The 16,383-nt window shown below is 42.4% G+C and overlaps 1 protein-coding gene across 2 annotated transcripts in view; it reads right to left on the bottom strand.

Annotated features, from left to right (window-relative positions):
- The window catches only part of ell2 (elongation factor for RNA polymerase II 2), a 170,388-nt gene that overhangs the window by 71,633 nt on the left and 82,372 nt on the right, over positions 1–16,383 (bottom strand). For both annotated transcript variants that reach the window (XM_041186087.1, XM_041186088.1), the window contains exon 5: positions 8,221–8,480. In XM_041186087.1, the coding sequence (XP_041042021.1) occupies positions 8,221–8,480 (260 nt within the window). The remainder of the gene's footprint in view (positions 1–8,220; positions 8,481–16,383) is intronic.

Genomic DNA, 16,383 nt, shown 5'->3' with positions numbered 1-16,383 from the left:
ACAAGAAAGTGGAGCTGAGGGCACAATCGGATCAGCCACGACCTGAGCCAGGTTAGGCAGTCTAAGAGAAAAAGGCAGGTAGTGCCGAAGTCCCCAGTGGTCCCGCTCACTAACTGGTTTTTCATTCTGGATATTGGAGAGGGCATTAGATCCCTGGAGGAGTGCAGCAAGAGCCAAGCCTGTGGCACCACGGGTGGCCCAGATGTACAGAAGGGGAGGAAAAAGAGCGGAAGGGCAGTACTGATAGCGGATTCTTTAGTTAGGGGAGCAGACAGGCATTTCTGCAGCTATCAACATGGCTTCAGGATGGTTTGTTGCCTCCCTGGTGCTAGGGTCAAGGATGTCACAGAATGGCTGCAGGACATTCTTGAGGGGGAGGCCTAACAGCCAGAGGTCGTGGTCCACAATGGCGCTAATGGCATAGGTAGGAAGGGGGAATGTGGTCCTGCAATCAGAATTTAGGGAGCTAGGTAGAAAAATAGCAAACAGGGCCTCTAAAGTAGTAATCTCCAGATTACTCCCAGTGCCATGTGCAAGTGGGCACAGAAATAGGAAGATAAAATGCGTGGCTGGAAAGATGGTGCAGGAGGGAGGGCTTTAGATTCTTGGGACAGTGGGACTGGCTCTGGGGCAGATGGCACCTGTACAAGCCAGACGGATAGCATCTGCTCCTTGCGGGTCATTTTGCTAGTGCTGTTGGGGAGGGTTTAAACTAACTCAGCAGGGGTGTGGGAACCAGGTGGGAATATTAGAAAGTAATACCAGAGCGCACTGAATGGCAGGAGAGGCAGATAGCACTAAAACAGAGAATAGTAAATTAATAGATAGACTTTGAGTAAGGGAGCAAGTAATGAAGTCTAAATCAGGACTACACTGCATGTATGTGAAGGAAAGGAGTATAGTTAATAAAACTGGGGAGTTACAGGCACAGATTGCCAAGTGGGATTATGATGTTGTGGCGATAATGGAGACCTGGCTTAAGGAAGGGCAGAGCTGGGTGTTAAATATTCCTGGTTATAAGACGTTCAGAAAAGATAGGAAAGGGAAAAAAGGAGTTGGGGTGGCGTTTTTGGTGAAGGAGAGTATTGCAGTACTGGAGAAAGAGGATGTGTCAGAGGATTCAAGGACAGAATTGATTTGGCTAGAGCTAAAGAATAAGAAGGGTGCAATTACATTGCTCGGTGTAACATATAGGCCACCAGCTAGTGGGAAAGATATGGAGGAACAAATCTGCAAGGAAATTATAGAGAGGTCTAAACATCATAGAATAGTTTTAATGGAGGACTTTAATAACCCCTATATAGACTGGGAAAGCAGTAGTGTAGGAGCAGTGAGGGACAAGCATTCCTAGATTGTGTTCAGGAAAATTTCCTACAGCAGTATGTATGTGTCCAGTTCAACAAGATAGGAGGCACTGCTAGATCTGGTTCTTGGGAATGAGGTGGGCCAAGTAGATCAAGTAACAGTGGGGGAACATTTAAGGGACAGTGATCATTGTATCGTAAGGTTTAGGGTGACGGTGGAAAAAGACATTGGTCAATCCAGAGTAAGAATAACCAACTGGCAGAGAGCAGACTTCAATGGGGCAAGATAGACTGGAACCAAAGATCGGCAGGAGAAACTGTAACTGAACAATGGGCTACCTTCAAAGAGGAGATAGTTTGTGCAGAGTCAGGGTATGCTCCCTCAAAAGGGAAGGGTAGGACAACAAATCCAGAGCTCCTTGGATGACAAAGGAGATAGAAATTAAGTTAAAGAAGAAAAAGTGTGCTTATGACAGGTGTCAGGTAGCAAATACAATTGAGAACCAAACTGAACATGAGAAGCAAAGAGGGATTATGAAAAAAAAACTGGCAGCTAACATAAAAGGAAATCCCAAGGTATTCTATAAGCGCGTCGATAGTAAAAAGGGTGGTAAAAGGAGTAGGGGAAGGGATTTACACAGAAGCAAGAAGCATGGCTGAGGTGTTAAATGAATACTTTGCATCTGTCTTTACCTATGAGGCAGATGCTGCTCGGGCCATGGTGACAGGGGAGGAAACTCAGTCACTAGAAGGGTTCAAAATTAACTAGGAGGAGGTATTGGATAAGCTGTTGGTAAAGGCACTGGGACCGGATGAGATGCATCCAAGAATATTGAAGGAAGCGAGAGTGGAAATCGCAGAGGCACTGGCAATAATCTTTCAATGTTCCCTGGATTCGCGGGAGGTTTCAGAGAACTGGAGAATTGCAAACATTATGCCCTTGTTCAGAAAAGGTTGTAAAGATCAGCCCTACAATTACAGGCCAGTCAGTTTAACTTCGGTGGTGGGGAAACTTCTAGAAACAATTATTTGGGTTAGAACTAATGGTCACATGGAAAAACGTGAATTGATTTGGAAGAGTCTGCATGGATTTATTAAAGGAAAATCGTGTCTAACTAACTTGAAGTTTTTTGAAGAGGTAACAGAGATGGTTGATGAGGGCAAGGCCATTGATGTGGTGTATATGGACTTCCAAAAGGCATTCAATAGTGCCACACAAAACACTGGAGAAAAGTTATGCGTCATGGAATAAAAGGGGCAGTACCAACCAGGGATACAAAAATGGCTGGGGGATAGGAAACAGAGTAATGGTTAATGGGTATTTTTCAGGCTGGAAGAAGGTTTGTAATGGAGTTCCCCAGGGGTTGGTATTGGGACCCTTGCCAGTTTGCGGACAACAAAACTTGGGAGAACTGTAAACTTGAGAAGGACGGTGCAGAATTTCAAAAGGACATTGATACATTGGTGGAGTGGGCAGATAGGTGGCAGATGAAATTCAATATGAAGAAGAATGAAGTGATACACTTTGGTACAAAGAACATGGAGAGACAGCATAAAATAAAAAGTACTATTCTAAAGGGTGTGCAGGAGCAGAGAGACCTGCATGTGTATTTAAATAAGTCATTAAAGGTGGCAGGACAGGTGGAGAGAGCTGTTTCTAAAGCATACAGTATTCTAGGCTTCATTAATAGGGGCATAGAGTACAAGAACAGGGAGGTGTTGATGAACTTGTATAAGATACTGGTTAGACCTCAGCTGGAGTATTGATGACAGTTCTGGGTGCCACACTATAGGAAGGATTTAAATGCTTTGGAGAGAGTGCAGAAGAAGTTTACGAGAATGGTTCCAGGGTGAGACAATTCAGTTATGAAGAAAGATTGAAAAACTTGGGGCTGTGTTCCTTGGAGAGGGGAAGGCTAAGAGGAGACTTGCTAGAAGTTTTCAAAATCATGAGGGGTCTGAACAGAGTAGATAGGGAGAAACTGTTCCCGCTGGTAAATGGATCGAGAACCAGAGGGCATGGTTTTAAAGTGTTTTGCAAAAGAAGCAAATGCGAGGTGAGAAAAAACTTTTTCACACAGCAAGTTGTTAGGGTTTGGAAAGAACTGCCTGGAAGTGTGGTGGAGACAGGTTCAGTTGAGGCATTCAAGAGGGCATTGGAGAGGCAGGGATTAATTAAGGATAGTCAGCATGGTTTTGTCAAGGGGAGGTCATGTCTGACTAATTTGATTGAATTTTTCGAAAAGGTGACCAGGTATGCAGAGGAGGGCAATGCAATTGATGTAGTCTACTTGGACTTCAGCAAGGCTTTTGATAAGGTCCTGCATGGGGGACTGATAGTGAAGGTAAGAGCCCATGGGATCCTAGGTAATTTGGCAAATTGGATCCAGAATTGGCTGAGTGGCAGGAAGCAGAGGGTGATTGTTGAGGGGTGTTTTTGTGATTGGGTGCCTGTATCCAGTGGGGTTCCACAGGGATCAGTGTTGGGTCTCTTGCTGTTTGTGGTATATATAAACGATTTAGACTTGAATGTAGGAGGGTTGATCAGTAAGTTCACAAATTACACGAAAATTGGTGGGGTGGTAAATAATGAGGAGAATAGCTTTAGATTACAGGAGGATATAGATGGGCTGGTCAGACGGGCTGATCAGTGGCAAATGGAATTTAATATGGATAAGTATGAAGTGATGCATTTGGGCAGGACAAACAAGGCACAGGAATACACAATGAATGGTAGGACCTTGGGAAGTACCGAGGATCAGAGGGACCTTGGTGTGCACGTCCGCCGGTCCCTTAAGGTAGTGGGACAGACAGATAAGGTGATTAAGGCGGCATATGGGATACTTGCCTTTATTAGCTGAGGCATAGAATATAAAAGCAGAGAGGTTATGCTAGAACTGTATAAAACGCTGGTTAGGCCACAGCTAGAGTATTGCGTGCAGTTCTGGAATTTGCATTATAGGAAGGATGTGATTGCACTAGGAGAGTGCAGAGGAGATTTACCAGGATGTTGCCTGGGCTGGAGAGTTTTAGTTATGAGGAGAGATTGGATAGACTGGGTTATTTTCCCTGGAGCAGAGGAGATTGAGGGGGGGACATGTTTGAGGTGTATAAAATTATGAGGGGCATAGATAAGGTAGACAGGAAGGAACTTTTCCCCTTGGTGGAGGGATCAATAACCAGGAGGCACAGATTTAAGGTAAGGGGCAGACGGGTTAGAGGGGAATTTTTTCACCCAGAGGGTGGTGGGAATCTGGAACTCACTGCTTGAAAGGGTGGTAGAGGCAGAAACCCTCATAACGTTTAAGAAGTATTTGGATGTGCACTTGCTATGCCATGGTATACAAGGTTATGAGCCTAGTGCTGGAAAATGGGATTAGAATAGTTAGGTGCTTGTTTGACAGGCGCAGACTTGATGGGCCTTTTTCTGTGCTGTAGACCTCTGTGACTATTACTATGACAAAGTAGAAAAAAAACTTTGTTGTTGTCTAGCAACAAGTGTCCAGGGACACAGGCACAGAAAAAAAGACAGATTTCAGTTTGTGTCAGACAGAGGGGACAGGAATTCTAAGCTCTGATAAGAAACACTACAAGGCTATTGGGGACAGTAATTGACTGAATAGTCAGTTATAGAACACAGCAAAGTTATCAGTTTAGCAGAGATGCTACTGGAAGACAATTTAGAGAACTCATTTGCTCTGCAGTTGAAGAAACAGTGAGTTTGGAATGCGGTTTGGGTGAAAAGCATCGAGTTAATGCTCAGGGATTCACCAAAAGAAAATTGTTTGCAACTGTGCCAGTCCCAAGCAAGAAGCCTTTGTGAAGAAAGTGGTAATTCTTCTTTGGTTTATGTGTCTGGAAAGATATTGCTAGTGTCAAGGAATAGATGTGAATTTGAAGCATTTTTTTTGTACGGAGATCTTTTCAACCTTTTTGTCTGGTGTAATACAATTCATTTTTTCTTGTTCAATAAATATTTTATTCTGTGTTAGAAGCTCATCAACAGACTCCTGTGAATTTGTTCAATAACTTTCCTCCACGGTTTCCAAAAGAAATTAGGAACTACAAGCCAGGTTTCACTCTGGGATCTGACTTGTCCAGTATTATCATCAGTTGGGGTTGTAACAAAAAGTGAACAAAAATCAGGTACCCAACCCCGCAAACAGCATTGGTTTGCATCAGTCCTCTCATCTGCTCAAATTATCTTCCGTTCACTACTGGCTGCAACACCACTGCTTCGGAACATATGAGCAGGAGTAGGCCATTCAGCCCAAGAACCTGCTCCACCATTCAATACGATCATGGCAGATCACTCACTTCTTTTTCTCTTACTATCCTTATCCCTTTATGCCTTTGGTGTTTAGAAATCTGTCAACATCTGCTTTAAACATACTCAATGACTGAGCTTCCGCAGACCTCTAGGGTAGAGAATTCCAAAGATTCACAACCCTGAGTAAAAAAATTCTCCTCACCTCGGTCTCAAGTGGTTTCCCCATTATTTTGGAAACGTGTCCCCTGGTTCTAGACGCCCCAGCCAGGGGAAAGATCTTATTGAATCTACCCCGTCTATCCCTTTAAGTATTTTGCAGATTTCAATGAGATCACCTCTCATTCCTCAAAATTCAAGAGAATACAGGCTCAGTTTCCCCAGTATCTCTTCATAGGGCGGTCCCGCCATCCTGGGAACAAGTCTGGTGAACCTCCATTGCACTCACTCCATGGCAACAATATCCTTCCTAAAGTAAGGGGACCAAAACTGCACACAGTACCTCAGGTGCAGTCTAACCAAAATTCTATACAATTGAAGCAAGACTTCGCTACTCCGCTAATCAAATACAATTGCAATAAAGGCTAGTATACTATTAGCCTTCCTAATTGGTGGCTGCACCTGCATGTTAGCTTTCAGTGACTTGCTCACAAGGAAACCCAGGTCCCTTTGTATACCTACACTTTCTAATCTTTTACCATTTAAGAAATACTCTGCGTATCTGTTCCTCTTACCAAAGTGAATAACCTCACATTTTTCCACCTTATATTCCATCTGCCATGTCCCTGCCCACTCACCAAGTCCGTTCAAATCCTCCTGAAGTCACTTTGCATCTTCCTCGCAACACATTCCCACCTAGCTTTGTCTCATCCACAAACTTGGAAATATTACATTTGGTCCCCACATCCAAATCATTGATATATATTGTGAACAGCTGGGCCCAAGTGCTGGTCCTTGCAGTACCCCACTAGTCACAGCCTGCCAATGTGAGAATGAGCTGTTTATTCCTACTGTTTTCTTCCTGCTAGCCAATCCTTAACCCATGCTGGTATATTACCTCCTATCCCATGTGCCTTTCCTTTAATTTTATACAATCCTTAACTTCCTTCGTTAGCCGCAGTTGACTGATTTTTCTTTTGGGTATTTCCGCCTTGAAGGAATGTACAGTCGATGTAAAACTATGCAATAATTCTTTAAAGACTATCATGCCTTGTGCCGTTACACCTTTTAATTTATTTTCCCAATCCACCTCAGCCAATATGCCCCCTCATACCTTCACAATTTCCTTTGTTCAAATTTAACACCCTGGCTTCAGATTCAACTACTTCACTTTCAAACATAATGTAAAACTCTTATCATATTATGGTCATTACTTTGAATGGGGGAATTCCAGTACAAGAGTGAATAATCTTATTAGCACCAGGCCATAAAGAAGTAAAATCAAGAAGCACTTTTACACACAATTTTTGTGAAAATTTGCAATTTCTTCTCAACTGGCCAAGGATGCTGGGTCAATTGAAATTTTCAAAGTTGAGGTCAATGGAATTTTTTTGTTGGATAAGTGCATCAAGGCATACAGACCAAAGACAGGCAAATTTGAGGTAAGGATCAGATATTACATGGTCCTTTATGGTCTTTTCAAGTTACTTATCCAGGATGCTCCAAGAAATTCTGGTCCATTGTTTTATGAAAGATATTATGCAAGGCTTTTTCTAACCATGCTGACAATATTCACACAACCAAAATTTACAGTCCATACATCATTAATAAATGCATGTCACCTTACAGTTTACTATTACAAACTATTGAGTGCAAAGGATAGTCTGCTGTATTTAAAGCAATAATCTTGCATTTCAACATTCATAAAGCTGCAATTAAAAGGTTGAAATTTAATAGTAGCCAATGATTTACAATTAGCTCCTGATTGAGAGCATTTAGTTTTAATTTGAATGACTGGCTTACTTAGACTTTAAGCTACTCAGTACAATTACCAAGTTTTATTTTTTGAATTCTTTCATGGGATGTGGATGTCGCTGGCAAGGCCAGCATTTATTACCCAGTGGCTTGCTGGGCCATGTCAGAGGGCAGTTAAGAGTCAACTACATTGTTGTGGGTCTGGAGTCACATGCAGGCCAGACCAGGTAAGGATGACAGATTTCCTTCTCTACACAGCATTATAGAACCAACTGGGTTTTTAAAACAACAATCGATGATAACTTCGTGGTCACCATTACTGCAACTGGTTTTCAATTCCAGGTTTATTAATTGAATTTAAATTCCACCAGCTGCCATAATAGGATTTGATCCTGTGTCTACAGATCATTAGCCTGGATTACGAGTCCAGTGACATTATCAATATGCCACAGTCTCCCCCAAATAAATGGATCAAAGACAGAAATAATACACAAGTTTGGACAGGAAGATTTAGGTAACTTTGTGTGTGGAACCATTCTTTATTGAGCCAGTTTTACTTGCTAGAATGCTTTCAAGCAAGTTTTAAATTTCTAAAATTAGTGTACAAAGCATAAGCTGACACGATTAGAAAAATAAGGTGAGGGAATGGGAGAGAATGGGTAATCTTCAGTTATGCCTACTTTCAAGAATTAGATTGAAGAGTGATGAATGAAAAGCATGTCTGCAACCACTGACCTGTTGTAGAATTGGTCCGAGAGAGTTCTTGTCTTTCTGACTAACACCATCTTTCTGCAATCGGGCCAGAAGTTCTGGTTTCTTGAAGGGTTTTAGTACCAATAAGTGGATTACCCTATCCCTATAAGATCGTTGGGAAACACTGTTGTTTATATTGCACTTCCTTATTGTACTTGCAGGATTAATGGGAGTTGACCGTTTCCGTTCAGGTACAGCATCTGGGATGCCTGGTGCTGGTTTACGAATCTGCACTCGTTTACCTAGAAATGGTACAAAAATAACTTCTGAATTAAATGAAAATCAAATTAAGAGAAAAATCAAAATTACACAGCAGTGCAAAAATATCTATTTTGTATTCCAAGATAAATGTACACTTAAAGAAAACTACTTCAACATAAATAGTCCTACATTCTTAACAGTGAATAAACATGGAAAGCACATCCATTTTATAATCTACAAACCCAATGAGTTACATCATAACAAGTGAATTGATTTTTTCAGTTCACCTTTTCTCTTCCAAACTATGTCCCCTCAGCCTCAGAGTTTGCAGCTAAGTGAAAGAAATTATAAATACATTCTCTATTGAGTAGACATGTTGGAAAAACAACAATGAGCAAGGAGAGGTATGAGAGTCCATTAGATGAATTGTTACCATCTTAAATGCTTTAAAAGGCTATCCATATGTTTATTAGAATCCATAGCATATTTTGATGTTTTATGTTAAATGCAAAATTCCTCAAATGATCATGAATACAATTAGTGAGTGAGGCAACATTCCCAGATAGATTATGTCAGTGACAGTACTGCACATAAACCTAGCTTTAAAAGTATGGCTTTAAAAGGAGAAACAATGCACCATGATCAGTTAACGAATGCTATTTGTGGCTTGGATTAGGGCCATTTCAATACTGTGGCAGAGGTGAAATCCACACTTGGGAACTGTGTACATTTCTGGTCTCCATGTTATAAAATGGATATATAGGCATGTATAAAGTGCAAAAATGATTTTAAAAGTTTATACTGGAACAGGGAGGCTCTTTTTGCTAGGAAAGAGGTGGAGGCAGGGTCACTGAATATTTTTACGGCAGAGGTAGATAGACTCTTGACTAATAAGGGATTCAAAGGGTATAAGACGTAGGCAGGAAAGTGGAGTTGAGGCAACAATCAGATCAGCCATGACTCTATTAAATGGTGCAGCAGTCTCGAGGGGCCAAATAGCCTACTCCTGCTCCTAATTTGTATGTTCGGATGAAAGAGAAAACTGAAGAGTAACTTGGTTGAGGTCTTCAAAATTATAAACAGGCTTGCTAGGGTAGATCAAACAAAATGTTTCCAATTGCAGAAGACACAAAAACTAGGGGCCATAAATATTGTCATGAATAAATTCAACAGGTAAACCCAGAGTAGTTAGAATATGGAGCTTTGCCATCGCAATAAGTTATATAGAGTCATAACGGCATAGGAGGCCACTCAGTTAATCAGGTTCATGCTGGCTCTCTTTAGAGCAATCCAGTCAACACCATTCCTCTGTTCAATCTCCAAAGCCTTGCAGGTTTATTTCTCTCAAGTGCTCATTCAATTCCCTTTGAAATCATTGATAGTCTCCACATTTACCATCTCCACAGGCAGTGAGCTGCAGATCTTTACCATTCACTGTTTAAAAAAAAGTTCTTCCTCACACCCCCTGTACCATTTTCCTAAAACCTTAAATCTATGTTCTCTAGTTTTCTTTTAATATTTATATATTTTTTATATTTTAATAGTATAATGAGGGATTCAGCAATCATGATGCCATTGAATGTCATGGAGAGATGGTTAGATTCTCTCTTGTTGGAGATGGTCATTGTCTGGCACTTGAGTGACATGAATGTTACTTGTCACTTATCAGCCAAAGCCTGGATATTTTCCCAGTCTTGCTGCATTTGGACATGGACTGCTTCAGTATCAGAGGAGTCGCAAATGGTGGTGAACATCAGCAAACATCCCCACTTCTGAGGAAGGTCATCGTTGAAACAGTCAAAGGTGGTTGGGTATAGGACACTACCCTGATGAACTCCTGCAGTGATGCCCTGGAACAGAGATGATTGACCTCCAACAATCACAACCATCTTCCTTTGCCCTATATTTGGCTCCAACCAGTGGAGGGTTACCCTTAATTCCCATTGACTCCAATTTTGCTAGGGCTCCTTGATGCAATACTTGGTCAAATGCTGCTTCGATGTCACCTCACCTCTGGAGTTCATGTCCATGTTTGAACCAAGGCTGTAATGAGGTCAGGAGCTGAGTGACCCTGGCAGGACCCAAACTGAGCATCAGTGAGCAGGTTATTGCTAATCACCACTTGATATCACTGTTGATGACCCTTTCATCACTTTACTGATGGCTGAGAGTAGACTGATGGGTCGATAATTAGCCAAGTTGGACGTGTCTTGTTATTTGTGCACAGGACATACCTGGGCAATTTTTCACATTGCTGGGTAGATGCTATTGTTGATCCTAGTCCTTGTACCATCAGCTAAAGGGAACAGCCTCTCTTTGCCTGCCTTGTCTAAACCTTTCATAATTCTGTACCCCTCTATGAAGTTTCTTCTCCACCTCCTTTGCTCCAAGGGGAACAACCCCAACTTTTCCAACCTAGCCTATAGTGAAAATCCCTCATCCCTGGAGCCATTCTGGTAAATGTCCCATGCAACCTCTCAAGGACATTCCCATCCTTCAGTTGAGGTGATTAGAATAGATGCAATCAAGAGGAAACAATGTTAACAAATGAGAAAGAAAGAAATAGAAGCATATGCTGATTAGGTCAGAAAAAGGGTGAGAGAAGGCTGATGGAAAATATAAACGTTGGCACAGACCTGCTGGGCTGAAGGTCTGTTTCTATGCTGCACATTCTACACAATTCCATAATTGAACAGATTCAAACATGGAGTTACAGGAACACTAGGGAGGGATTTGGATTTGGGAGGCAACATCAAATGTGAGCTATAAGGAGGGATGTAACAAAAAGAGTCAGTGCAATCAACCACATACACCATATCTGAAAATAATTTAACCGGCATTATTACAATCCTACTCCTTAATTTTGGACAGTTTTAATCTAGCCCCATAAAGTATGGCATAAAAGTAAGTTACAAACTCTTGAACACGCTGGGCGGTATCATTAAGCATCACATTGTTGCACAGTGTTTCATTATAGCATTCTGGTTGGGTACAATCAGCTATAGCAATTGAGGAATGCTCGTTAGCTGTTAAGGGATCATTTAGTGGAGTCAGTGGAGGTTAGCCTGATCTCAAGGCCATTCTCATTCCAAAAATCCAGGTACTGTGCACTGCTGCCTAATTAAGGCATTGTAGCGGGATATCTCTGCCTCAAACGATTCATGCTTGCTTTCAGTGGGAAATTAGTTGCTGAAAAATAAATATTAAGAGGTTTAGGGAGAGAAGGATTAACCTATTTAGGCTAGTCTTGTAGGGAAGACATCAGAACAGACTTAATGTCCCAGATACAATACTGCAATGTAGAAACAGGCTATGATTCTATGGAATAAGCCAAAATTAAGTTTCCATTTTAAAATTCCTAGCTGTTTAAATCAATAAGTAACTGACAGGGATCAGAATGGCCTTAGGTTCAATCTCATCTGAGTTCGTTAAGTTACCTCCACAGTTACGTTTATACACATAAAATGATATTTATGATCAGGTACTTCAAGCATGATATTGAGAGCAAATCCTACTTCATAGATGGTCTCTTATGCCGACATGGGCGGAACTTTAAAAACCTTACATTCAAAGGAACTATGCCAGCTTATCAAACGAATGTCTCCTTTCCAGAGAAAGGTGTCAAGTTACTCTCCCCATGCATACATGGCATTTATCACTTGGAAGTACATGTACGTGTGCCAAATTCCCAACGTGGCCATAAGACCATAAGACATAGGAGCAGAAATTAGGCCATTCGGCCCATCAAGTCTGCTCAGCCATTCAATCATTGCTGATAGGTTTCTCAACCCCATTCTCCCCCCTTCTCCCTGTAACCTTTGATCCCCTTACCAATCAAGAACCTATCTATCTCCATCTTAAATACATTCAATGACTTGGCCTCCACAGCCTTTTATGGCAATGAATTCCATAGATTCACCACTCTCTGGCTAAAGAAGTTTCTCCTCATCTCCGTTCTTAAGGTCTTCCCTTTACTCTGAGGCTGTACCCTCGGGTCTTAGTCTCTCCTACTAATGGAAACATCTTCCCCACATCCATTCTATCCAGGCCTTTCAGTATTCTGTAAGTTTCAATCAGATCCCCCCTCATCCTTCTAAACTCCATCGAGTATAGATCCAGAGTCTTCAAACGTTCCTCATATGTTAAGCCTTTCATTCCTGGGATCATTCTCATGAACCTCCTCTGGACCCTCTCCAGGGCCAGAACATCCTTCCTGAGATACGGAGCCCAAAATTGCTCACAATATTCTAAATGTGGTCTGACCAGAGCCTTATAAAGCCTCAGCAGCACATCCATGCTTTTCTTTTCTTGTCCTCTTGAAATAAATGCCAACATTGCATTTGCCTTCCTAACTACCGACTCAACCTGCAAGTTAACCTTAAGGGAATCTTGGACTAGGACTCCCAAGTCACTTTGCACTCCAGGTTTCTGAATTCTCTCCCCATTTAGAAAATAGCCCATTCCTCTATTCTTCCTTTCAAAGTGCATGACCTCACACTTCCTCACGTTGTATTCCATCTGCCACTTTGCCCATTCTCCTAACCTGTTCAAATCCTTCTGCAGCCGCCCCGCCTCCTCAATACTATCTGTCCCTCCACCTATCTTTGTATCATCTGCAAACTTAGCCAGGATGCCCTCAGTCCCTTCATCTAGATCATTAATGTATAAAGTGAAAAGTTGTGGTCCCAACACTGACCCCTGTGGAACTCCACTAGTCACCGGCCGTCATCCTGAGAAGGACACCCTTACACCCACTCTCTGCCTCCTGCCAGACAGCCAATCTTCTATCCATGCTAGTACCTTGCCTCTAACACCATGGGCTATTATCTTACTGAGCAGCCTCCTGTGCGGCACATTGTCAAAGGCCTTCTGGAAGTCCAAGTAGATAACATCCATTGGCTCTCCTTTGTCTAACCTACGCGTTACCTCCTCAAAGAATTCTAACAGATTTGTCAGGCATGACCTCCCCTTATATATAAATATAAAAGCAAAAAACTGCAGACGCTGGAAATCCAAAACAAAAACAGAATTACCTGGAAAAACTCAGCAGGTCTAGCAGCATTGGCGGAGAAGAAAAGAGTTGACGTTTCGAGTCCTCATGACCCTTCAACAGAACTAGGTGAATCCAAGGAGAGGGGTGAAATATAAGCTGGTTTAAGGAGGGGAGGTGTGGGGTGGGGGTGGTTTGGGTTGGGGGGAGAGAAGTGAAGGGGGGGGGTGGTGTGGTTGTAGGGACAAGCAAGCAGTGATAGGAGCAGATCATCAAAAGATGTCACAGACAAAAGAACACAGAGGTGTTGAAGTTGGTGATATTATCTAAACGAATATGCTAATTAAGAATGGATGGTAGGGCACTCATGGTATAGCTCTAGTGGGGGTGGGGGGAGCATAAAAGATTTAAAAATAATGGAAATAGGTGGGAAAAGAAAAATCTATATAAATTATTGGAAAAAAACAAAAGGAAGGGGGAAGAAACAGAAAGGGGGTGGGGATGGAGGAGGGAGTTCAAGACCTAAAGTTGTTGAATTCAATATTCAGTCCGGAAGGCTGTAAAGTGCCTAGTCGGAAGATGAGGTGCTGTTCCTCCAGTTTGCGTTGGGCTTCACTGGAACAATGCAGCAAGCCAAGGACAGACATGTGGGCAAGAGAGCAGGGTCATTCTTGTGGACAGACCGCAGGTGTTCTGCAAAGTGATCGCCCAGTTTACGTTTGGTCTCTCCGATGTAGAGGAGACCGCATTGGAGAGACCAAACGTAAACTGGGAGACCGCTTTGCAGAACACCTGCGGTCTGTCTGCAAGAATGACCCAAACCTCCCTGTTGCTTGCCATTTTAACACTCCACCCTGCTCTCTTGCCCAGTTCTCTGGGACCCTCCCTGACTCCAGTGATTCCTGAAACGTCGCCATTAACACCTTCACTATCTCTTCAGCTATCTCCTTCAGAACTCTGGGGTGTAATCCATCTGGTCCAGGTGATTTATCCACCTTCAGACCTCTCAGTTTTCCTAGCACCTTCTCCTTGGTAATGGTCACCATACTCACCTCTGACCCTGACTCTCTTGAACTTTGGGGATGTTACTCGTGCCTTCCACCATGAAGACTGACGCAAAGTACCTATTCAGTTCGGCCACCATTTCTTTGTTCCCCACTACTACTCCTCCAGCGTCATTTTCCAGGACGTAATGTCCATTTTTGCCTCTCTCTTACCCTTTATATATCTAAAAAAAAACTCTTGCAATCTTCTTTTATATTACTGGCTAGTTTACCCTCATATTTAATCTTCCCCCTCCTTCTTTCTTTTTTAGTTGTCCTCTGTTAGTCTTTGTAGGCTTCCCAATCCCCTGGTTTCCCACTGCTCTTAGCCGCATTGTATGCTTTCTCTTTAGCTTTTATGCTGTCCTTGACTTCCCTTGTCAGCCATGGTTGCCTCCTCCTCCCTTTAGCATGCTTCTTCTTCCTAGGGATGAATTTTTGCTGCGTCTCCCAAATTACTCCCAGAAACTCCTGCCATTGCTGTTCCACTGTCTTTCCTGCTAGACTCATCTCCCAGTCAATTCTGGCCAGCTCCTCCCTCATTGCTCGGTAGTTGGCTTTATTCAACTGTAATACTGTTACATCTGATTCCAGCTTTTTCCTCTCAAATTGCAGGGTAAATTCTATCATATTATGGTCACTTCCTCCTAAGGGTTCCTTCACCTTAAGCTCCCTTATCAAATTTGCCTCATTACACATCACTAAATTTAGAATTGCCTGTTCCCTAGTGGGCTCCCCCACAAGCTGCTCCAAAAAGCCATCTCGTAGACATTCCACAAATTCCTTTTCTTGGGATCCACTACCAACCTGATTTTCCCAGTCTACCTGCATATTGAAATCCCCATGATCACTGTAACCTTGCCTTTCTTACATGCCTTTTCTATCTCCTGGTGTATCTAGTGCCCCACATCCTGACTAATGTTCGGAGGCCTGTAAGTAACTCCCATTATGGTTTTTTTACCTTTGCGTTTCCTCAGCTCTAGCCACACAGATTCTACATCATCTGACCCTACGACATTTCTTGCTATCGATTTAATTTCATTTCTTACTAACAAAGCAACCCCACCCCCTCTGCCAACCTGCGCGCGCGCACACACAAGCTACTTTGTTTCCCTTTATGGCAAAGTGGCACTTGTTCCTTGGGCGATTTAGGTGGATCCAGTAGCATAGAAGGCTTATATTGTGGAAACCTTTGAGAGCTGATAATACACGTGTAGTGTACACCTATTTGCAGATGCTGTTCCAAATCTTACCGAAGATGGTAAAACTTTTCTTTCAGTCCACCTCATGAAACAGAGATGGAGGAGATTGGGCCCAGTGACATTGTGATAGGTGCAAAAGGCTCTTTTAAGTCCTGAGATAACAATAGATGTGGATAACACACCAAGTGTCAATACACCTTTATTATCAGCCTATTACAAAGTCCTCCTCATCTCAATCTGCAGTACAGTGGTACTTCAAAAAAATCTTCAGCATTTTGTATTGCGCAATTTGCATTCCAATAACAACTAGGAAAAATGGATACTTACTTCTAACATTCGCTCTAATTTATTTTTGGTGTAGATGGCGAGTTGCTAAAGTGCATGGCCACTAAAAAATTTTTTTTAGCATGCCTGCGCATAGTTGATAATTTAAAGGGGCTGGATTGCTGCACGACTTAGAAGGAACGTTGCTTGTGACAGGGAAAAGAAGCCATAAAAATACAAAAATGGAGGAACACCCAAAATCCAGCAGGAGGTAACCAATAGAAAGTCTTTGAAAAGCCTACTGCCAGGAGAGCCAATCTGCTACCATGTATTTTAGACCCCACCCCCCCACCCCCACCCCAACCCGCCCCGAGTTGAAAGTTCCATCCAGTTTGTGCAACATTTGAGGCACAATACTAAGTTGAAGCAAAGTACAAACTAGCAC

Source organism: Carcharodon carcharias, chromosome 4 (assembly GCF_017639515.1).
Source record: "Carcharodon carcharias isolate sCarCar2 chromosome 4, sCarCar2.pri, whole genome shotgun sequence".
NCBI lineage: Eukaryota > Metazoa > Chordata > Chondrichthyes > Lamniformes > Lamnidae > Carcharodon > Carcharodon carcharias.
This window is presented reverse-complemented; position numbering and strand designations above follow the sequence as displayed.